The sequence below is a fragment of the Chlorocebus sabaeus genome, chromosome 26 (genome assembly GCF_047675955.1).
Source record: "Chlorocebus sabaeus isolate Y175 chromosome 26, mChlSab1.0.hap1, whole genome shotgun sequence".
NCBI classification, from domain to species: domain Eukaryota; kingdom Metazoa; phylum Chordata; class Mammalia; order Primates; family Cercopithecidae; genus Chlorocebus; species Chlorocebus sabaeus.
In genome coordinates, this window is record NC_132929.1 from 49,093,183 (window position 1) to 49,117,559 (window position 24,377).

Here is a 24,377-nt window from a genome sequence, read left to right on the forward strand (position 1 = left end):
GCTTATTTTGAAAACTTTTAAAATTTTGCTATCTTTATTTCTAGATGTATTTTACTTTTAAATATGTTAAGTAAAAAAGATCTGTTGTCCAGTTGATACCATTCTTCTTTTTTTTGATGTTGGGGAAGGAGTTTGCACCGATATACAATATTATTTAATTTGTGCCTTAACAGTTGGGTGGGTAAGTGGAATCTTTCAAAAACCTGCAACCGTAAGATCCACTTATGGTGTTTAGGTTTTCAGATACTGTTTTTAAAACCCACATGACTACAGTTCTGTTTCACAAGCTGGTATTCCCTGAGCTCTAGACCCTGGAATGCTGCGGGAGCCATGTACCCACCACCCACCTACCCTGGTCTTAAATGACTGAGCAGTGCCAGGAAGGGCTTGCTGGTGCCGGGACATGGCTCCATCCAGGGCCATGCACCAAAGTATCAAGTTCAGAGTCAGCTAACAGCTGCTGATTTCCTACTATATCCTAGGCAAGCACTTTCACACTGCTTTATTTTTTTTACTTACCTGGAAAGACTGGAAATGCCTTATAAAGGGAAAAAAGTCAATTTTGTTTTTCCTTTGTGAGAGTCCTAAAATGCTCTCAAATTGTCCTTTCCTAGGTAAAAATCAGGTTTATTCCCCCTACCCCAGCCTGAATTCTGGAAAACACTGAGTCTGAAGCACCCACTTCTAAAAACTACCTGTCTTCCCCTAGAGGAGTTGCCGACTCCCCAGTTACCCCAAGAGCCCTCCTCAGGCAGCTTTCCTGTGTTGTGTTTTATTCCCAGGCACAACCTGGAGCCTCTGGTCCCCAAGAGCAGCACCTGAGGAAAAGCCCCTTTTCTGTTCCTCAGGCCTTGAGAGGGAAGGAACGGGCAGCAGTGCTCAGGGGTCCCAGTCATGCCACCTGCTTGCTTGCGTGTGGCCAGGACAAGGGATAGCTGGAAAGTAAAGGCATCCGTTTTGTTGACCAGGATTTCTCTTCAGCAGAGTAATGTTGAATAGCCCCACAAAGACTTTAGGGAGATCCCTGGGGACAGAAGACATTTCAATAGGCCACTAAGTGTTAAGTAAGTTGTATTATTAAGTTCATGAGGCCTTTGTTTAGAGAAAAAAAGATTCCCTATATTGCTAGTAAGCTTTGGCCTATTTACCTGTTTGGTGGGGGTAGAGCTGGTTATCTTGACCTTAAAAGCACCATTTCTACAACCACTCCAAGGGAGTTCCTCAGAAAAGTTTATTCCAAGACTCTGGTCTTCTAATTTTATCTGTTTTCGTCTCAGATGGATAATGAAGCCTCGTAGAAAGTTGTACATGGAATCTCTGTCTTCATAGAAAGTAGTATGTGAAATCTGTGTGGAAATTTCAGATTCTTTAGCTAAACACAGTTAATTGAATCCTTAACCAGTGTGAGAAGGAAAGAGCCATTTATTCTCCTAAATGCAGATGGGTATGGCTGAGTCCCCAGACTGGAAGCAGTAAAAGATGGTGCCATTGGCCAGTGATTCATGCTTTTAGTACTAGATGGGACCATCAGAGTTCAATTCCATTTGCATTTATTTTAAGACATGAAAGCTGATTAAGCAGCTACTTATTTATTTGGCCTGAATACCCATTAAATGCTTAATACAGCAGGTTTAACAAAGGCAGAATGAATTAGGAATATACTCGAAAAAGAAGGGACTTCTTTCTATCCTTTTTAGCAGGACAAAATAGAAACTCAATTTATGTATTGGCTTATGGATTTATATTTTGTGACATATTCAAATAGATATTTGTAATAACTCATGTAATCCATGTTTATTATAGTAGAATTGGAAAATACAGATAAGCCAAAAGAAAAATATTATTTTAATCCTGACCACTCTTCCCTGCAAGATAATCACTGTTAACATTTTAGTATGTATTCCTCAGACATTTTTTTCTATACATATGTAGACATATGCAAAAGAGTATGTTCATTTTTAAAAAACAAATGTAAAAATCAATGGCTAATTGACCAGATCTAGTCAGCTGCCACCAAAAACCCAAGGGAGTGGTTGGACTGTATGGGAGGTGGGAAGGGGGTGACTTTGCTCTTGAACTGTGATTTGTGTGTGTTTGTGCAAGCGTGTTAAGCATTTCTCTGTCTTGTGTTCATTCACAGCTGTGATTAGTGCCCATCCCATCCATTCCCTCGATCACCCTCACCATCATTTCCACTCCAGCAGCCTCGCTTCTCCAGCTCGCAGTCATCTCTACCACCCGGGCAGCCCATGGCCCATTGGCACATCCATGTCCCTTTCAGACAGGGCCAATTCCACAGGTGAGAGATGAGGATCAAGCCCAGATGGAAACCATTCCAAAGGAGTCAGCAAGCGGAAATGGGGAAGGGCTTGCCCTACTTAGAAGAGGGATTTGGAATTTTTCTATTTTATTTACTTAGCATAACATTTCTGTGACTGACTCAAATTTGTTTCTGTAAAATTCACCCTATATTTCTACTTAAGTTTTAAACATTCAGTGCAAAGTCTCCTTTTAGTAAAAACAGTATCTCTAATCACATAAGCATCCCTTGTTCCATAAAATTACACTTTAACTCAGTCCTTTTTTCCAATTTCTTTATTTCTTTTAATCCTCTAATTTGAAAGGAAAACTCATCCTGGGTGATTTCAGACACTTGTGGTTGCCTTTGCCTGGCAGTCACCCTAACGTTGGGTAGGTCCAAAGGTTAACTGTTACATACAGTTTACTTCCACCGTGGACCAAAGTGCAAACAACATCCAAGGGGCAGTGGGGCCACCAGCCACATGGAGTTGTGTGTATTGTAGACCACAGGGTGCCTGATGTAAACCTCAGGATTATTAAAATTAGGAAGGGATGCGCAGGAATAGATCCTCTCTGCAGAAACAGGAAATTAGCATAACAATCTGCAATGTATTTAAAGAAACATGTTGCTAGACAAACAAGTCCCAGTTTGGAAATCTTAGAAAACCGCATTATCAAAGTTTTAAGGAGGAAATAGTGAAGGTGTGGGGACAGCAAGTGATGTAAGTATTATTCTTCATTAATTGAAAATTAATTTTCATCCTCAGTTTTAAACGGCAAGCCTAGCAACTTCCCATATATTCAACGTATTATTTTTCCACCATTTGAAACTTGCCTATTAATAGTTATTATGTTACTGATAGAACTGAGTTTTGCTGCTCTGGGGAATAAGGGAATTTCAAGTGAGTTCCATTTTAAAAGAACCTCAAAACTTTATGCTAGAAGTTTGGGTTCCTAGTAATATCCCCATTTTTTTAAGTTTTTTGTTTCTCTTTGGTTTTTTTGTTTGTTTTTGAGACAGAGTCTCACTCTGTCGCCCAGGCTGGAGTGCAGTGGCGCAATCTCGGCTCACTGCAACCTCCACCTCCTGGGTTCAAGCAGTTCTCCTGCCTCAACCTCCCAACCAGCTGGGATTACAGACACACGCCACCACGCCTGGTTGATTTTTGTATTCTTAGTACAGACGAGGTTTCCCCATGTTGGCCAGACTGGTCTCAAACTCCTGACCTCAAGTGATCCGCCTGCCTTGGCCTCCCAAAGTGCTGAAATTACAGACATGAGCCGCCACACCCGGTCCCCATTCTTTCAAGTTTTTATCAATCATAAACATACCCAAAACATCAAATGAAGCTTTATTAAGGGGTGTGTAATAATTCCTGACATTATCTACTCCCAAAGCTATTACCTGATTTGGAGAATGCTGCTTGAATTCACATCTAAATTTGGCCTTCCAGGCTGAGCACTGTGGCTTATGCCTGTAATTCTAGCACTTTGGGCAACCGAGGCAGGAGGATCGCTTGAGTCCATGACCAGCCTGGGCAACAAGGCAAGACCCCGTCTCTACTAAATATTAAATATTATATATATATATATATATATATATATATATATATATATATATATAACCTTTCTACTATCTCCTTCCAAATCCCAATTTGAAGTCCCGCATTTAGGAAAGATGGTTTACAAGATAGACAGTTACTCCAGCCAGCTGCATGGAGAGCCAAAGTCTGCCTTACAGACATAGTCTCAGATAGAACAGAGGACCAGAAAGCAGCCTCCACACCGCTCTTAGAAAGGAGGTTTTGTGCCCAACCCTGTTTCTCCATTTTTAAGGCCAGGGAATCTCACACGCTAGGATGTGGTCCGGCTTGAGTGGATGGCAGGCACCTTCCAATCAAATCAGGCCCTCCTCCTTCCTGCTGGGTTTGGGGATTGGAGAGGAGCATGGCAGCTCCTACCCAGCCCTCTCCCTTGTGATTTAGTGTTGGTAAGCATTCCCTTCTCTATGAATGTAGGCAGAAAGTGAAGAGCGGGGGAAAGAATAATTTGCATTACTAAGAGAGTCCATGCTTTGATGACCAGTTGCGTAAAGGAAGGTAAAACTAAAGTGATAGACTCGCTGAAGACTGGTTTGAAATGTAGAGCAAGTATCCAGAAATGATCAAAGTTCTTTTTCACTATTGCACTTTTTTAAGCTTTTGTGTCCCTGGAGCTCAGAGTGTTGCCACAGCTTGGTATATGTGGGCTAGGCAGGGCCAGTCTCTGCTCTAAGGAACATTCACTGTGTCACCACCACTTGACGGTGGAAAAGCACTTTCCTCTTGTCCAATCACTTGGCCAATGTGAACTCTGTGTGTCTTAACTCTTTAAGAGGCAAGTCAGTCAGGAAGTAGGCCCCTTGCCAAAGCAGGAATTTTACTTACAGCATGGATTCTGAGCAGGCCAGTGATTTTGCACAGTGTCAGGGAGCACCCTTCGTGTAGAAAGCAACATGCCTGGGGCTCCTGGAGTTGTAAAAGGCAGCCCTGGTCTGTGGTAGCAGGCCAGGGTGCTGACTCATATAGGCAACCCCATTTTCCTTTTTCACCTTTTGCACCATCTCTTTGGCCCTCAGAAGCTTATATATCTAGTTACAGACCATTGAGGCAGTCAGGAGAGGCCTGTTTGCCCAGAGCTGATCTAACATATCTGCCAATACAGACTGACATGGTCTGGACGTGAGTTTACTCTTCTCTCTCCTCCTCCCTGCTACCCTTCCTAGCCAGCTTCTACCCTGCCCAGCTTCTATCCCACCCAGGATCACAGGGGGACCACCAGCTCCCCCACCGTGGGGATGGCTAACTTGAGCAAGCCTAAGAAGAGATCCTCAGCACACCCCTTTAAGGGATGAGGAGTGGCCTAAGCCTGGTAGGGCCAACACAGTCAGGCACACTTGGGAGGGTGTATGAGTCCCTCATTCGTGGACCCAAGATCAGAGGTGCCACTCATGACTGGTGTGGCCTGACTTCTCAGAGCCCGAGGGCACAGATTCACTGCTACCTCAGCAACAAAGACAGGGAAATGTGTTGGATTTCTGCAGATTGCTCATGCTTTACAGTATCCCCATCTGTGGGGATACATTTCAAGATCCGCCCTCCCCCACCCCCCAGTGGAGGCCTGAAATCACATGTAGTACTGAACCCTTTATATCTGCTTTCTCTATCTGATAACTGAGACAACTGCTAAGTGACTCAAGGGCAGGTAGCATACGCAGTCTGGAGAGGCTGGACTAAGGGATAATGCACATCCCCAGTGGAATGGCGCAAGATTTCATCATACTACTCAGAATGGTGCACAATGTAAAGCTTATGAATTATTTATTTCTGGAATTTTTCATTTAAATTTTTGGACAGCAGTTGGCCACAGATAATTGAAACCATTGAAAGCAAAAGCGTGGATAAGGGGGACTACTGTACTTGCTAAGGTTGAGAACTCCAGAAGTCAGAAGAGGCCTTCAGGCTACCTGGTACAGTTCATTGTCCTGAGCTGTGTCCTCCGTGCCTCTCCTCGCGGGTGGGGAAGGTGGTCACCAGCTCACGCTGTTGGAAGGGTCTTCCTCATGTGATCTCCCCGGGCCTTGGTGCTGCTTCTGCCCCACAGGGTAGGGGCAGGTGGTACTCTGTGTATGGAAAGGTGTGTGGTGATCCAGAGCATGTGTGTGGAAGTTGGAAGGCAGGGATTCAGATTCCACCCTGCTAGTTCTAACTGTGCAAGTGGGCAATTTGCTTAACCTCCTAGTGCCTTCTGAGTTACTTTGAGGATCGAGTAAGCTAATGAATGTAAAGCAGCTAGCATAGTGCCTGGCTTAAAGTAAGCACCCAGTAATTTACAAAGAAAAGAATATTTTCAGATATTCAAGCACCGTGTTCAGCACTTTTCATACATCTCATTTAATCCTCAAAGAATTATGTGTTATTCTCCCTCTTTTGTAGATGAAGAAACTGAGACTCAGATATACTCAGTGACTTTGTCAAATTCACCGAGCTAGTATGCAAAGATTACAGTCCAGATCTGTCTGATTCCAGAGTCCGTGCTTTTCTACCCTGCTGTGCTGCCTTCCAGAAAAACTGCCCCTTCTTATATTTTGAGATTGTTATCATGTTCTTCCTGAGCCTTCCCTTCTCCAGGCTAATCTATCCCCATTTCTTTCTCTGCATCAAAAATGCCCTTCATTTGGCATGATCTGAAAGCTGTGTGGAGACCTCTGGGCTGCTCTGTTCGTTGCCCGGTTCTCACTTGAGCTATGGGGTTTTTGCTGTGATGAGGCCATGCACAGCCCCTGGAGGCATGAAGGCCTGTGGCATTGGCCTCTCCTGCAGTGACCACCAGGCCTTGTCAGTAGAGCTGGCTACTGTCAGGTACCCAGCCAGCCTTGGTGATTAGCCATGGTTGTCTATGAAAGGCCACTCTCTTAAGATTCCAGTGAGTGAAGTTTTTAATTTTCTTTTATACTTATTTATATCTTAATATCTTAGTCATCTCAGGAACCTTTACATGTGCTCCATAGTAAATAATGAGAAGAACTTTAAATCTATAAAATTGTGACCACTTAGCTGTGAGGTGAAAAACTGGAATAGCTGGTTGAGTACAAAATTGTTCGAGACTCCATTCTTATCCCTGGCAGTGGTGCTAATCCATGTTCTCTTGGACTAGCACTGATCACAAGTGCTATTGAGTTGGTTTAGGGAACCCCTAGAAGTAGCCAAACTCTGGGACTTTCACATATTTAATGGCAAAAGAAATACTAACACTTAGACTTTCTTGCTGTAGAATCCGTTCGAAATACCCCCAGCACTGACACCATGCCAGCCTCCTCATCTCAAACATGCTGCACTGATCACCAGGACCCTGAAGGTGCTACCAGCTCCTCTTACTTGGCCAGCTCCCAAGAGGAAGATTCAGGCCAGAGTCTTCCCACTGCCCATGTTCGCCCTTCCCACCCATTGAAGAGCTTCGCTGTGCCGGCAGTCCCGCCTCCAGGACCTCCCACCTATGATCCTGCATTGCCAAGCACACCATTACTATCCCAGCAAGGTGAGTGAGGATGGCAGCATACCTGGAGGGACCCTTTGACTCAGGCTTGGATAAAGTCACCCTTCCTTGAAGTACAGCAAAGCAAATATCCTCCAAGCCTATCCCAGCAATTCAGTTAGAGTAGCAGTGTGCCACTGCGCCACCCAAGAAGTTTGTGGGCTGACCTTTTGAATTGGGTTTGATGTGCAGCACCTTTGGTGGTAAGTCCAATGGCATGGGAATGGATAGCAGATCTAGTCTGCTCAGCCCCCTGGGATCACCTCACTTCATAAGGTCCCTGCAAACTAGAGAAGGGATCAGGGAGGCCAAGGCTTAGACTCATAGGGTGGTGAAAGCAGAGGGAACCTCAGGATAGGGAAAGGAACCCTGTAAAGGGAAAGTCATTTACCCAAATCCACACAGCTCAGTAACAGTCCCCTGACCTCAAAGGCATGCTTGCTTTCTGCACTTAATTGTTACCTATTCATTTGTTTTAGAATAAGTCAGTGATTTTCAAAATTTCTGGTCTCAGTACCCCTTTATAGCTTAAAAGCTATTGAGCATATAGAAGAGCTTTTCTTCATGTGGGTTATATCTATCACTATTTACCGTATTCAAATTAAAGCTAAGAAATTGTTGAAGTATTTTATTCATTTAAAAAAGCAATCTATCACGTTAGGATAACCAGCATATTTTTATGAAAAACTATTTTCCTTTTTTTTTTTTTTTTTATTTGGGACGGAGTCTCACTCTGTCACCCAGGCTGGAGTGCAGTGGTGCAATCTCGGCCCACTGCAAGCTCCACCTCCCGGGTTCACGCCATTCTTCTGCCTCAGCCTCGCAAGCAGCTGAGACTACAGGTGCCCACCACCATGCCCAGCTAATTTTTTGTGTATTTAGTAGAGACGGGGTTTCACTGCCTTAGCCAGGATGGTCTTGATCTCCTAACCTCATGATCCACCTGCCTCGGCCTCCCAAAGTGCTGGGAATGCAGGCATGAGCCACCATGCCCGGCTGAAAAGCAACTATTTTCAAAACAAAAATATAGTGAGAAGAGTCGTTTTATTTTTTGCAAATCTCTTTAATGTCTGGCTTAATAAAAGACAGCTGGATTTTCCTATCTGCTTCTGCATTCAATCTGTTGCAATATGGTGTTTTGGTTGAAATATAAGAAGAAAATCTGGTCTAACAGATATGTAATTGGAAAAGGAAAGAGTATTTTTATAACCTTTTCAGATAATTGTGGATATTCTTTTTTGATACTACAGCAAAACTCAACAAGTTGTAGTTTTTTAAAGGTTTGTTTGTAAAGTGAAATCTGAAACCTTATCTATGAACTATTTATACTTTATTCCATTAAAATTCATGCATCTGTCTTGCATTTAATGCACCATAATAAAACATCACATGTCAGTCATTTAGAAAATATTGGTTCACTGCATTATACAAATTCTGCAAATAGTGATACATTTCATTCAGTATCTAAAAACATATTCATTAATATCACCAAAATGTGTAAGTATTAAGTTCTCAAGACCATGGTGGCAGATGCAAGTTTTCCAAAATGTTCATTTTTACTTAAAACTTAAATTTTATCATTGGCAGGAAACACTATCCATTGTGTGCCTTGAATTGACAGGCTCACTTTGTTCATTTTCTAAAAGATGTCTCAAGAACCAGTTTGTCTGGCTTTGAACTAACAGTGATATTCCATGATAAAAACATTCAACTCAAAACTCAAACTCTCACAAGTGCCTTTATTTAAGACAGCTGTTGGCCGGGCGCAGTGGCTCACGCTTGTAATCCCAGCACTTCGGGAGGCTGAGGCAGGTGGATCACCTGAGGTCAGGAGTTCAAGACCAGCATGGCCACCATGGTGAAACCCCTTCTCTACTAAAAATACAAAAAATTAGCGGGCGTGGTAGCAGACACCTGTAATCCCAGCTGCTCGGGAGGCTGAGGCAGGAGAATCACTTGAACCCAGGAGGCAGAGGTTGCAGTGAGCCAAGGTCGCTCCACTGCCCTCCAGCCTGGGCAATAAGGAGATACTGCGTCTCAAAAAAAAAAGATAGCTGTCATACTTTGTACACAGCTGAAGTACTTCATGCATACTTTCCATTTTGTCACATACAGTAAGGTCAAGATGTAGTAAAAAAATATATATTTACTCCTTTATTAACAAATGGTTCTTAGTGAAACTGGCTTTTTTAAACTGCAAGTGCATGTCAGTGAATGGCTTTACAGTTTGGCACCACTGCCTTAATTTGTACTAAGCCTCCAGCAGCTCACCCACTATTGCCTTTGTATCCTCAGTGCAAAGGCAAACACAGTGGAAAGGCAAATAATGTCTTATTATGCGGAGAGCTTTGGCCTCCCAGATATCCTGCAAGGGTTCGTGGACCACCACACTTAGAGAACCACTGGACTAGGATATTGGTTTTCTAGAGCCAATGGAATATTTTCTCTGGCCTCATGAATGCCCTGCTATCTCCCTCCTTCCCTCTTGTTCCAGTAACTTTTCAGAGCAATATCCGCGCACTGGGTCTGTGTGTGTCTCTCACCCTGAAGCAGCACTTGGACCTTAGGGCCTTCATGAGGTCTAGGGGAGGCAGGCTTGGCCACATACCTGACGGTGCCCTTTCCCCTCAGCTCTGAACCATCACATTCACTCAGTGAAGACGGCCTCCATCGGGACTCTAGGAAGGAGCCGGCCTCCTATGCCAGTGGTTGTTCCCAGTGCCCCTGAAGTGCAGGAGACCACAAGGATGTTGGAAGACTCCGAGAGTGTAAGTTCATGGGGCCATCAGTCCAGCCAGATTGTCTGGGAACATGCCCCAGGGCCTGAGACTGCTGGTCAAGCTGATATTCTGTACATACTAGGCTCGCCACCCAGAACTATGAAGCAGATGCACTCATTCATTCAGTAGAAACAGTGTTGAGCATCTTTTCTGAGCCAGGAACTGTGCTGAGGATTTGGTCTACTTTCTTTCCCATAACCACTGTTGTTTTTTCGTTTTTTTGTTTTTTGTTTGAGAGAGGGTCTTGCTCTGTCGCCTGGGCTGGAATACAGTGGCACGATCTCGGCTCACTGCAACCTCTGTCTCCCGGGTTCAAGGGATTCTCCTGCCTCAGTCCCCTGAGTAGCTGGAACTACAGGCGCCCGCCACCACGCCCGGCTATTTTTTTGTATTTTTAGTACAGACGGCGTTTCACTATGTCGGCCAGGCTGGTCTTAAATTCCCGACCTCAGGTGATTCACCTGCCTTGGCCTCCCAGAGTGCTGCGATGACAGGCGTGAGCCACCGCACCCGGCCCCCATATCTACTCTTGAACGTCTTAAATTAGCTTTTCACACAGCCCAGCTAATGGCCCCTCCCCCCACTTCCTGCCTGCCTTTTACTTCTGTCCCTTCTCTCATTGTTCTTCTTTTCTTGGTTTGAACCATTCATACGTTCCCTCAATTCTACTCTGTGACCTTTCCTGAGCAAGATACTGGAGGAGAAGGTGCTTGAGTGGTTGCTGTCAAAACAAAAATCACCAGGGTCTCTCTTTGATCTTTCACTCTCAAACTCCAGTAAAAATGTTTTGCCTCTGAATTTCCAGGTATAGGATTCTCTAAGCGGAAAGCTTGGGGCCCAGAGATCCAGGGACATACCGACTGTGCTGACTGGGGCAGAGACCTAGAAGGGGCAAGCAGCAGGCCTTCTGGCTTGTGAGGTCATTGTGACCCTGGGGAGTGTGTTTTGGGAGAAAGGCATTGTGCATTATCAGGAAACGGGATCCCAGTGACCTTGGGTCTCTCCTGCTACTTTCCACTCTTTTGAGCCACCCTGCGTGTTAGTAGCCCATTTTCTGGGACCATGTGACTACTGACCACATGATGCTTTGGCCTCTCTCTGGGCTCTCCTTTCTGGGTTGCTCCCTGGATCTGGCCCAGTAACAGTGTTTTCTTTTCCATAGAGCTATGAACCAGATGAGCTGACCAAAGAGATGGCCCACCTGGAAGGACTAATGAAGGACCTAAACGCTATCACGACAGCATGACGACCTTCACCAGGACATGACTTCAAACCTGAGTCTGGAAGTCTTGGAACTACTTACCCTTGAAAACAAGGAATTGTACAGAGTACGAGAGGACAGCACTTGAGAACACAGAATGAGCCAGCAGACTGGCCAGCGCCTCTGTGTAGGGCTGGCTCCAGGCATGGCCACCTGCCTTCCCCTGGTCAGCCTGGAAGAAGCCGGTGTTGAGGCAGCTTCCTTTGCCTGCTGATATTCTGCAGGACTGGGCACCATGGGCCAAAATTTTGTGTCCAGGGAAGAAGCGAGAAGTGCAACCTGCATTTCACTTTGTGGTCAGGCTGTGTCTTCGTGCTGCGACTGCATCACCTTTATGGAGTGTAGACATTGGCATTTATGTACAATTTTATTTGTGTCTTATTTTATTTTACCTTCAAAAACAAAAACGCCATCCAAAACCGAGGAAGTCCGTGGTGTTCTCCACAAGTGGTTGACATTTGACCGCTTGTTCCAATTATGTATGGAAAGTCATTGACAGTGTGGGTTGTTCCTGGGGTTGGCTTGTTTTTTGGTTTTGTTTTTATTTTTTAATTCTGAGTCATTGCATCCTCTACCAGCTGTTAATCCATCACTCTGAGGGGGAGGAAATGTTGCATTGCTGTTTGTAAGCTTTTTTATTATTTTTTTATTATAATTATTAAAGGCCTGACTCTTTTCCTCTCATCACTGTGAGATTACAGATCTATTTGAATTGAATGAAATGTAACATTGAAAAGACTTGTTTGTTGCTTTCTGTGCAGTTTCAGTATTGGGGCGGGGTGGGGGGCTGAGGGTTGGTAATAGGAAATGGAGGGGCTGCTGAGGTCCTGTGAATGTTTCCGTCATTGTACTTTCTTCCAGAAGCCTGCAGAGAATGGAAGCATCTTCTTTATTGTCGTTTCCTGGCATGTCCATCCTTATTGTCACTACATTGCAACTGGAGTTTGATTTGGATCTGGTTTTAAAATTCTTCTGTGCAATAGGTGGGTTTGAGGATTTAGCGGCCCTGATGTCTTGGTCATAGCCTGGTAAGAATGTCCATGCTGAGGAGACAGGTGTTGTATTTCTAGTTGCCTGAGTCACACAGAATAGGGTAAGAGCCTGACCCTATTCTGTAAATCAGAAAGCAAGGATGGAGACCTTTCCTGCTGCTATTATTGGCTCTCTTTGAGGAAGTTGGAGGTTAAGGAAGGAACTTTGTTTCCACGTAAGACTCCTCCTCCTCTCTAGTTCCAGTCTTCAACCAGTCCAGCGCTCTCTTCCACACTTCAGACCCCTTCAGAGAAAGCATTAGCAGGAGGAATGAGACAAGGCGGAGCTGCAGTGCCCCCTGAGGCTTCCACACATCTTTCTGAATATTATTTTTCAAGTAACAAGGGACAGAGACAGCGGAAGCAGCTGCCCGCTCCCCTGTCCCAGCAGCTCAGCTAAGCCCTGATGAGAATGAAGCCACAGGAGTTTCCTGAGGTGAACCCAACGGCTCAGCCACACTTGGAAGCCATTGCCTTTGCACATAGTTCTTGGGTTCTTTTTCCTAAAAAGGTAAGGAGCTGAGGTGTGTGGTTTTTTAATATTAAGAATGTGTCATGGAAAACACAGGACTGATGCTCAGGCATCTTCCTCTACTCCCCAACAGATCTCCAGAAGACAGTGTGGAAGGCAGTGTAGACAGTAAATTGGGCTTCAGTTCTATAGCCAAGAAGAGATCAGCTGCTGAAACCACCACTGGGTACCCCAGGTCACCTGCCTTTGAACTTGGGGATTTCCCACTTTGGGATCTTACCACATACTTGCTTTTTCACAAGATGAACTCTTTGTATTTATGATTTGGAGGGCAATGAAAGGTGCAATGCGGGAGCTCCTGCTGCCGAGCTAGCTGGTCACGTGGGGGTGCCAGGCGGGATTCTGGAAAACCAGTGCACTTAAACTGATCTTGAAGAGAGCTGTCCAAGCACTCTGGCCACCAGGAGGGCCAGGTTCCCCAGAAACTACCTTGTGCCCAAAGAACATGCTCAGTATTTGGGGCATTTTGTCCCACGAACCCTGACCTTCTGTTACCTCAGGGCCTTGGTACCTGGATACTGCCACAGAATTGGGGCGGGTGGGGGAGGGGCCTATTTTTAAATAAAATAACTGTTCAAAGTTGAGGGTTTTTTTAAAAATTAAGAAAAAGGAAAGCTATTCTGTATTGCACCTTTTCACAATTTAATACATTTTCTTACGTTTTCCTGTGATTTTTGAAACTAAACCATTGCGTGTCTGTAGTGTCCTAGTTGAGCTGCTGCTCAGCGGCTTCCTCGGGGGATGTGGAACGCCTGTGTCTGTCGCCGCACTGCCTGCGGGAGGGGCGCAGAGGGCTGCTGGGACTGGCGTCTGTACACACTTGTTTGGCCTTTTCTGTAGTTGATGCTGTAAACTCTATGGCTTTTTAAAAATGATTTCATGTTTTTATTTAGTATTGGAAATCCAATACACTTTTTTAATCCAATCAAACTCTGGTCTGGTTAAAGAGTTATTTTTCCTTGTCCTTAAAAAAAAACTAAAACAAAAACCTTCGGGGCCCCTGCTTCCCAGCCTCTCTAATTGACTTTGCTGTTGCCTTCACAACTATAAAGCCAGTAGTCTACGAGGAGACTCAGGGAAGGGAAGGGTGGCAGGTGAGCCAGGAGGCTGCAGGAGGTGTTTGGACTGTCCACCAGCACCAAAAATGAATCTTGTCCCTGTTCTCATCCCCCTGTTGCTGCCCCGCAGGGACTAAGCAGCCTGAGGAATCAGGGGGCCCCTGGCAGCCGTCCCTGAATGGAGTGCAGGCCATGTCCCTGCTGCGGCAGTGCATTCTGTTAGGGCAGACTGAGTGCCCACGTGGGGCCCGGCCTCCCCACTCCCAGCCCCACCACTCACAGGGACCTAAAGCCAGAGCAGATGTCTCCTGGGAGGCCTGCTTGCCCCAGGCTGCCTCATCTCACTGTCTTCACTATATAAGATGCCTCGTGGTATCCCAGAGTCTGGGCCAGGGAATAAGTAACCTCAGCAGCCAGAGGCCTGAGCTTGCAATAATAGAGTGAGGGCTGAACACAGAGCACAGTGTCCTCACTGCTCCCTCACTCTGCGGCCGGAGTGTACTTTAGGAAGCCCAAATCCCGTCCTTCTCATTAGCCACTCTCCATTGGGCTCAGGATGAACTCCATACTCCCATAGCTGGAGGTTGGTCTGCCACAGCCTCCAGGTCCAGACTCATGTCGCCTTGTGCACTGGGGCTGTGGCCACAGAAAGCTACCAGTGAGGCCATTCTCAGTCTGCGTGGAGTGTCCTCCTTACTGCCATTCTGTTCTAAGTGCCGGGCGTCTGCTGCTGCTATCCCTCCAGTGCGTCCCTAGGTGGAGCTCTTGGCATGTTTTGCTGTGACTTGTTTGAGTCTTCCTGGGCCCTGTGGGCTCAGTGGGGACAAGATTATTTCTCACTCCTTTCTGAATGTCTAATGCCAGGGACAGTTTCTGACAATAGCAGATGCTTGTCTCTTGGATGGATAGACAAACAGTCACGAGGACTTATGCCCTGGAGTGTGTTGAAAGGCTTCACACTCAGGCACACACAAGAAGCCCCCTCCTGGCAGGGATCCTGGTAAGTCCGCAGTATTCTGGTGCTAGGACGCCCCCATTTCAGGAGCCATGGCCCTTTGGCCTCCTGGGGTAAACGTGAAAGATGAAAGATGACAGTTATAAACGATGATGAACTTGGCCCAATGGCTTATGCCTGGAATCCCAGCACTTTGGGAGGCAGAGGCAGGTGGATCGCCTGAGGTCAGGAGTTTGTGACCAGCCTGGCCAACATAGTGAAACCCTGTCTCTACTAAAAATACAAAAATTAGCCAGGCATGGTGGCGGGTGCCTGTAATCCTAGCTACTTGGGAGGCTGAGGCAGGAGAATAGTTTGAACCTGGGAGACGGAGGTTGCAGTGAGCGGAGACCATGCCATTGCACTCCAGCCTGGGGAACAAGAGTGCAACTCCATCTCAAAAAAAAAAAAGAACGATAAGAAACAATGCTGATGCCTCATGACCTCATGACCAACTTCAAGCTGGGAACTAAGACAAGAATGTCTTGCGGATTTGTTCTAAGATGAGCATTATGAACAAGCCTCTATAAGAAGAAGAAATATCTCTTCCCCCACCCCATTCCCGCCCCATCCATCAACCCCTCCCAGTTACAACCACCTTCCTGCCAGAAGTGGGGAGAACCATCAGGAGAGACTAGAGACCAGCAATAAGCCATCAAATTGATGATGACAGGACCATGGGCAGGGATTGGAGAACCAGGGAGCCAAGAGGAACCACCCCTAACCACAGACAGAAGAACCCCAGGTAGCAGGTACCCAACTCCTAATCTAGGGTTCCCAGCTACCAAAGGAGGGAGTTTACCAGGGGCACAGGAGGAAGAGGTAGGAGACAGTAGTTGCAAGAAAATAATACTTGTTTTTAATAATCTTTTTAATGTACATAATGTTGGAAAAGTGCTACTTAAAACTAAAACTACCCTCTAAGCATGGTGGATGATATTCATCTCAAGACGTCCTTTTCCTAAATTAGGAACTTGGCTTGAAAAATGAAAGGGACCTAGAGCTGAACTCACAAAAGGTTGGCGGGAACACTTGCTGCACTGTAGCGCAAGAACAATTCGGGATTTCCTGAAATAATTAGGGGTGGAGGGGACACTGGCAACCAGTATAATCAACAAGATGGTGCAAGATTGAAGGGCTCTGTGGGAAAGCACTCCAGTGGAAACTGGCTGGCCTCAAGGTGTTCAAAGACCTTTCTTAAACGGGAAGATCTTTTTGTTTGGTTTGGTTTGGTTTGGTTTGGTTTGGTTTCGTTTCGTTTTGTTTCATTTCGTTTCGTTTTGAGTCAGAGTCTCATTCTTACGCCCAGGCTGGAGTGCAATGGCATGATGTCAGCTCACTGCAACCTCCACCTCCTGGGTTCAAGCGATTCTCCTGCCTCAGCCTCCCGAGTAGCTGGGACTACAGGCGCCTGCCACCACGCCCAGCTAATTTTTGTATTTTTTAGTAGAGACAGGGTTTCACCATATTGTACAGGCTGGTCTTGAATTCCTGACCTCATGATCCACCTGTCTCAGCCTCCCAAAGTGCTGGGATTACAAGCGTGGGCCACCGCACCTGGCCAAATGAGAAGATCTTAGAGGCAATTTCATGCTATTTGCACTTCTATGGAGTGAACCCCTTCCAGCTCCCCAAATCTCATGTAACATCTGCTGTGTGCACATGGCCTTGAATGAGTTACTGGATACTCCCCCAGTGAAGAAAACAGCATCTGGGCCAACATGGCGGTGGGCAGGCCATGAGTCTGGCACGGCAAGGGTAACCCATGAGTGGAACTGGTTTGCTAGAAGCAGGAGCTGAGAGCCGAAAGTGACCATAAGAATCTAAACCTGAGAACTCTCAGAAGTCCAGGGGGCAGAGGGGGACACAGGTCAAGAAAAGTGGGTTCCAATCAGCCTAATCCAGATTTTAAGAGGCAGACTGACCTCAGCTTGTGTCTGGGTTGCCATCCGTTTACAATTTCTCCCTCTCAGGGTCCTGGAGCAAAGCCTCATCACCCTGTTACTAGGTGTCAGCCCCTTGCTAATGGGGTCTGCCTTCTATGGACCCGGTCACACAAAGGAGAAATCTGGGAGCCATTCTAAATTCTTCCCTCAACGCCACAGCACATTGCTCAGCAAATCCTCCCAGCTCTACCTCTCAGATGTCCCCCAGAGCAGCTCTTTGCTGTCTGGTAGGCAAACTACTAATTAAGCCCCCTGCCTGAGTCTCACCAGCAATCAGGTAGTGATCCCCCACACAAGTGTTCAGGTGCTGCTTCTAACGCAAATCTGATGCCTCCCTGCTGCTCAGCACCATGCGATGAGAGCTTCAGCACCTGCCCTACAGTAAAGACTCCAGTGTGACCCTGTCTGCCTCATCCCTTTTATTTCCCACTAAGCTGCCCCTTCACCTGAATTTGGCCCTAACCACAGAGAGCAATTTACACTTGCAGAATAAGCCATGATGTCTGGCCTCTACTGTTTCCTCTGCCTCATTTTCTCCCTATCCCCTACGCTGACCATTGGCTTTCTCTGTCTGGTCATGTCTATTCATCTTTAAAGGTCCAGGCTAACCGTCCAGTCCCCTGATCATTCCTGTTCATGTTTCTGTCTCCACCAATACACTATGACCTCGTTAAGGAAAGCAGTTGTGCTTAGATTCTCCACCTGAGCACCCAACACACCATAGGTCTTCACTAAATGAACTTGCCTCATGAGACAGATGAACTTGAAATCAGGTAACTAATACATCATGGCCCCGTGCTGAGGGAATTTAACAAAGCCCTAATTCTTCCTAGGAGCATATACTTAAGGTTTTGCAGAGGAACTAAGCTTGAGCTGAGTCTAGGGTATAATGTGAGGCTTATCTATCTGGAGGAAGGAGGAGGCCACTGCAGAGCTGGGGAGCTGCCTGCTTCATGTTGCCACCAGTACAGATCCCAGCCATCCCGTGTCACTCCTGTGCTCAGCCTCCTGTCACTGGATTCAGTGCAGAGGCCCCAGCAGGCCAGTGCAAAGTCTATGAAGGGTGCACAGGTCTGGCTAGCTGGCCATCAGTGGAGAGAGGGAGCTGGTCCCCCAGATTCCTGGAACACTGCAAGGGCAATACTGGGCCCAGTCAAGCTAAGTCTGGCTGGCCAGATACCACAGCTTGGGGTCAGTTCTAGTGAGACAAGAATAAAGTGGTTCCTTTTGTAAACTCAAAACCCAGGTCTTGCCGAGAATTCTGGGCAGCTCATGGCTTTCTGGAAAGAGCTGGGGTTTACTTTTGAAGGCAAAATTATGGATCAGGCTCCTGCAGACAAAGTTGCCCAGAATATGTAAGGAGAACCAGCCAATGAACATTCTAGACTAACACACAGAAGAGAAATTGACTGTAACCGAAGCCAGAGGGATCTCAGTGTGGGCTAGTGGGATGAGAGAAGGAATATTTGGGGCCAGTCAGAAAAGGGTCTTACTCACCCAAAAAGCTGGAAATCTTCAATTGTTTCCAAAGATACTTCTGAAGGCCCACTATATGCCAGGCACCGAGGATGCAAAATGAGTACGACAGTCTCCATTGCTGATGTGTTCACAGATATTCAACAGAAAGAAATTACCATGAAAAGTGCTAAGAGACCCAAACAAAGTGATCTGGTAAAGTAAAGAAGGAATTTCCAACCCTCACTGGAGAGTTGCGTGTCACGAAGAAGGTGACACTGAGAATGATGACGAATTCACCAAAGAAAGGAGTTTCTTCCAGCATTGCTTGAACTAATCTGAAAAGCAGGAAAAATTCCAATAGTGGGTAAATTACAACCAAAAGTGCTTTTCAGTGATTTGCTCCAAAGACAGTAAGGGATGTCCATAACCCAGGTGGTAGATGAAAATAGAGGTTGAGATTTCCTCAGGGAAAAGCCTAATACTAAGAACCAGAGGGAAGCCTGACTGGCACTGTATGTTCAAAACATAAGTAAATGAGTGATCATCATCTTCCCTGAGAACTTGTTGAGAATTTTGTGTCTATATTCATAAGGGATATTGGTCTGTAGTTTTGTTTGTTTGTTTGTTTTTGCCAGGGTGGCCGGGGTTGTATTTTGGGTAGAGGGATCTGGCTTTGGTATCAGTTTAATTCTAGCCTCATAGAATAAGGGAAGTGTTCCCTCCTTGTCTATTTTTTGGAAGAGTTTGTAAAGGATTGCTATTGATAGTTCTCTAAAGCTTTGGTCGAATTCACCAATAAAGTCATTGGGGTCTGGGCCTTTCTTTGTGGGAAGCATTCTTTATTACTAATGTAATCTGTCTACTTGTTATAGATCTATTCGGATTCTGTATTTATTCTTGAGTCACTTTTGGTAATTTGTTTCTAATTTGTCCATTTTATCTATGTTATCTAATTTGTTGGCATACAACTTTTATAGTGTTCTCTTATAATCCTTTTTATTTCTTTAAGACTGGTGGTAATATATTTTATTTGACTCCTGATGTTAGCAAGTCTCTCTTCTCTCTCTCTCTCTCTGTCAGACTGGCTAATGGCTGTCAATTTTGTTGATCTTTTCAAAGAACTAACTTTTGGTTTTGCTGATTTTTTGTATTGGTTTTCTGTTCTCTATTCCATTTTTTTCTGCTTTCATCTTTATTATTTCCTTTCCTCTGTTTGCTTTGAGTTTAGTTTGCTCTTCTTTTCCTAGTTTCTTCAGGTGAAGGTTTAGGTTATTGATTGGATATTTTTTTAGGTATCAGAGCATACTACTCTATGTTTCCCTGTAAGCACTGTTTCTGCTGCATCCCGTGTTTTTGGAATGGTACGTTATCTTTTTGTTTTCATTCATCTCAACTTGTTTTTTTCAGGATTGTTGTTGTTGTTGTTGTTGTTGTTTGTTTTTGAGATGGAGTCTCGCTCTGTCGCACAGGCTGGAGTGCAGTGGTGTGATCTCAGCTCACTGCAACCTCTGCCTCCTGGGTTCAAATGATTCTCCTGCCTCAGCCTCCCATGTAGCTGGGACTACAGGCGCCCACCACCAGGCCTGGCTAATCTTTTGTATTTTTAGTAGAGACGGGTTTTCGCCATGTTGGCCAGGCTGGTCTCAAACTCCTGACCTCAAGGGTTCCACCTGCTTTGGCCTCCCAAAGTGCTGGAATTACAGGCGTGAGCCACTGCATCCAGCCTCAACTTATTTTCTAATATCCTTTGTGATTTCTGCTTTGATTCAATGATTATTTACATATATGTTTAATTTGTATATATTTGTGAATTTTTCAAATATCTGTTACTAATTTCTAAATGTTCTATTATGGTCAGAGAATATATTTCATATGATTTCAATCCTCTTAAATTTATTGAGACTTGGTTTGTGGTCTAACAGATAGTCTGTCCTGTAGAATGTTCCACGTGCCCTTGAGAAGAATGCATATTCTCCTGTTGTTGGATGGAGTGTTCCAGAGATCCCTCTAAGCTCTCTTTGGTTTGTATTGTTCAAATCTTCTATTTCCTGGCTGATCTTTTGTCTAGTTGTTCTATCAGTTACTGAAAGTGGAGTATTGAAGTCTGCAATTATAACTGTTGAATTGTTTATCCTCCCTTCCATTATGTCAGGTTTACTTCATGAGTATATGTGTATGTGTATGTGCGCGCGCACGCGCGTGTGTGTGTGTATAATCCAAATAGATCCATAGGTGACAGATTACATTAGTAATAAAGAACACTTCACTTCCCACAAAGAAAGGCCCAAGACCCAATGACTTCACTGGTGAATTTGACCAAAGCTTTAGAAAAAATTAATAACAATCCTTCACAAACTCTTCCTAACTATATATATATAATTTTTTTCTAGAGAGAGAGAGAGAGACAGGATCTGGCTGTATTGTCCAGGCTGGACTCAAACTCCTGGGCTTGAGTGATCCTGCCACCTCACTCTCCTGAGTAGCTGGAACTATAAGCATGCACCGCCAGGGGGGCTTAGGAGTTTGGGAGCTCTGTTGTTAGGTATACACATATAATTGTTCAGTCTTTTGATGGATTGACCTTTTCCTCATTATAAAATGTTCCTTGTCTTTAGTAATAATTTTTGTCTTAAAGTCTACTTTGATATTATTAAATAGTATAGCCACTCCAGCTCTTCTTCAGCTAATGTTTGCTTGGTATGTCTTTTTGCACCCTTTTACTCTCAATCTATATGCGTCGTTGAACACAAAACTGTCTGTTGTAGACAGTATATAGTTGGTTCATGGTTTTATATCCATTCTGCCGATTTCTGCCTCTAATCTGAGTGTTTAATCCACTTACATTTAATGTAATTGCTGATAAGGTAGGATTTACATCTGCCATTTACCTATTTGTTTTCTATATGTCTTATGCCTTCTTTTTTTTTTTTTTTTTTTTTTTTTTTGAGATGCAGTCTCCCTCTGTCTCCCAGGCTGGAGTGCAGTGGCGCGATCTCAGCAACCTCCACCTCCTGGATTCAACCGATTCTCCTGCCTCAGACTCCTGAATATCTGGAATTACAGGCACCTGCCACCATGCCCAGCTAATTTTTTGTATTTTTAGTAGAGATGGGGTTTCACCACATAGGCCAGGCTGGTCATGAATTCCTGACCTCAGGTGATCCTCCCGCCTCCCAAAAAGCTGGGATTACAGGCATGAGCCACTGCACTGACCATGTCTTATGTCTGTTTTGTCACTCTATTACTCTATAACTGCTTTCTTTTTGTTAAGTAGATATTTTCTAGTGTACCATTTTAATTCCCTTGTCAAAAAGCATGAATCATGAAAGAAAAAATTTGGTAAGTTGGATATCATCAAAATTAAAAATGTTTACTCTCTGAAAGTCATGGTTAAAAATTGAAAAGGCAAACCAAAAACTAGGAGAAAATAATTGCAAAACGTATATCTTATAAAGGACTTATATCCTAAATATATTACTTACAATTCAATAATAAGAAAACAAATGACTCAGCAAAAACAAATGAGTGAATATTGGAACAGTCACTTTACCAAAGAACATATACAGTTGGCAAGTAAATACCTGAAAAGATGCTCGGTATCTTTAGTCATCATGCAAATGCAAGTTAAATCCAGGAGTTAATATTATACACTCTCTTGAATGGTAAAAATCAAGACTGACAACATAAAGTCCTGCGTGAATGTGAAATAACTGAAACTCTCATATGATTGTGGGGAGAAATGCAAAAGAGTATTCCAACTTTGGAAAAGAATCTTGGGAAGTTTCTTAGAAAGTTAAAAATATATTTATCGGGCCGGGCATGGTGGCTCACCCCTGTAATTTCAGCACTTTGGGAGGCTGAGGCAAGTGGATCACTTGAGGTCAAGAGTTCAAGACCAGCCTGGCCAACATAGCAAAACCCTGTCTCTACTAAAAGCAGAGGCTCCAGTGAGCCGAGATCAAGGCACTGCACTCCAGCCTGAGCAACAGAGTGAGACTCCATCTCAAAGAAACAGAAAAAAAAGGAAAAAAAAATATATATATATATATAAAAAAAATAGCCCAGCAATGCCATTCCTGCCATTCCTTGAGTGTTAAGATAAACAAAAATGTACATCCCTCTTGAAAATGAGAGAAGTAGATTTTAAGTGTCCTCACCACAAAAAATGAAAAGTATGTGAGGTAATGTGATAAGTATGTCAGGTTAGTTATTTCAACGTAGTCATTCCACAATGTGTACATATTTCAAAACATGTTGAACATGATAAATTCACACAATTTTTCTTTGTCAATTTAAATAATTACTTAAAAAGAAAATCCACGCCCAGATAAAGAATTGACCATAAATGTTCATAGGAGCTTTATTCTTAATAGGCCAAAACTGGAAACAACTCCATGTTTATAAATGGGTGAGTAATAAACCAACTGTGGCATAGCCAACAGAAACATTAGGCTAAAGGAGAGAAATCAGACACAGACCATACGCTTTATGATGATACTTATATGAAATTCTAGAAAAGTCAAAACTTTAGTGACAGAAGGCAGACTGGCAGGATTCAGGAGTGGGAGGAGGGGATTGACCGCAAAGAGTCATGCAGTAATCTGGGGAGTGATGGAAAGAGTCTATAACTTACTTGTTTAGGTGGTTGTAGTACCATCTGTCAAAATCATTGAGCTGTGCGCTTAAAATTGGTGAATATGATACGTATAAGTTATACCTCAATAAAGAAAATAGAGGCTGGGCTCAGTGGCTCACGCCTGTAATCCCAGCACTTTGGGAGGCTGAGGCAGGTGGATCACGAGGTCAGGAGTTCGAGACAAGCCTGACCAATATGGTGAAACCCCATCTCTACTAAAAAATGCAAAAATTAGCTGGGAATGGTGGCACACACCTGTAGTCCCAGCTACTTGGGAGGCTGAGACAGGAGAATCGCTGGAACCCAGGAGGCAGAGGTTGCAGTGAGTTGAGATCACACCACTGCCCCCTCCAGCCTGGGCAACAGAGTAAGACTCCATCTAAAAAAAAAAAAGAAAGAAAGAAAAGAAAATAGAATTAGCACTAGCTACAAAAATATAAGGTACTAGGAATTAATGTAATGAAATGCAAAAACCTTCATGAAGAAAATGGTAAGACTGTGTTGAAAGAATTGGCAGGGACAGTTAATGCCCAGCAAAGATTGCAAATGATCTCCCACGCAGCACAGCCTCCTCTGCAGTGACGCTGTGGCCTTGTGACAATGGAATATAAGAGCAAGTGATGTTCACTGCTGAGAGACGTCGGTCAGATGCAGGAATCTCATCTAGTTGTCTCTTCTCCTCCCACAATGATCTTGGAGATGCGGATTCAGTTCAAGTTGGTATCAGCGAGGAAAATGCTACCTGGGCTGCACAGAACTTTACCTGAGCTGGAATAAACCTTTATTGTCTTAAACCTTGAAATTTGTGGCTTTTTCTGTTGGGGCTGTTTGTGCTCATTAATACAAAGACATTAAAGAAGACCTAAATGTGGCAACAGTTGTACCCTGTTCATCCATGGGAATACACATTTCCACAACAATGTCAATGTAATTTCAATCAGAAGCCCACTGGACTCTTCATGTGCCTCGACAGATTCTAAAATGTCTGTGGTAGCGCAAAGAGACTGGAGTAGCCAAGATATTCCTTAAGAAGAAGCTGGGGGGCCGGGCATGGTGGTTCATGCCTGTAATCCCTGTACTTTTGGAGGCCGAGGCAGGTGGATCACCTGAGGTCAGGAGCTCAAGACCAGCCTGGTCAACATGGTGAAACCCCTTCTCTACTAAAAATACAAAAAAAGTAGCCAGGCATGGTGGTGGGTACCTGTAATCCCAGCTAATCGGGAGGCTGAGGTAGGAGAATCGCTTAAACCTGGGAGGTGGAGGTTGCAGTGAGCCGAGATCATGCCATTGCACTCCAGCCTGGGTGA

At 44.5% G+C, this 24,377-nt stretch overlaps 1 protein-coding gene across 9 annotated transcripts in view; it reads left to right on the forward strand.

The window, feature by feature from the left end:
- Window positions 1-12,099, forward strand: part of NEO1 (neogenin 1) — a 256,385-nt gene extending 244,286 nt beyond the window's left edge. For 7 of the 9 annotated variants that reach the window (XM_073012297.1, XM_038010150.2, XM_008015976.3 and 4 more), the window contains 4 exons: window positions 2,141-2,299; window positions 7,114-7,377; window positions 10,006-10,142; window positions 11,317-12,099. In XM_073012297.1, the coding sequence (XP_072868398.1) occupies window positions 2,141-2,299; window positions 7,114-7,377; window positions 10,006-10,142; window positions 11,317-11,400 (644 nt within the window). In that variant the 3' untranslated portion in view covers window positions 11,401-12,099. The remainder of the gene's footprint in view (window positions 1-2,140; window positions 2,300-7,113; window positions 7,378-10,005; window positions 10,143-11,316) is intronic. The other 2 variants (XM_008015977.3, XM_038010153.2) reach the window with 1 other exon arrangement.
- The last annotated feature ends 12,278 nt before the right edge of the window (window positions 12,100-24,377 follow it).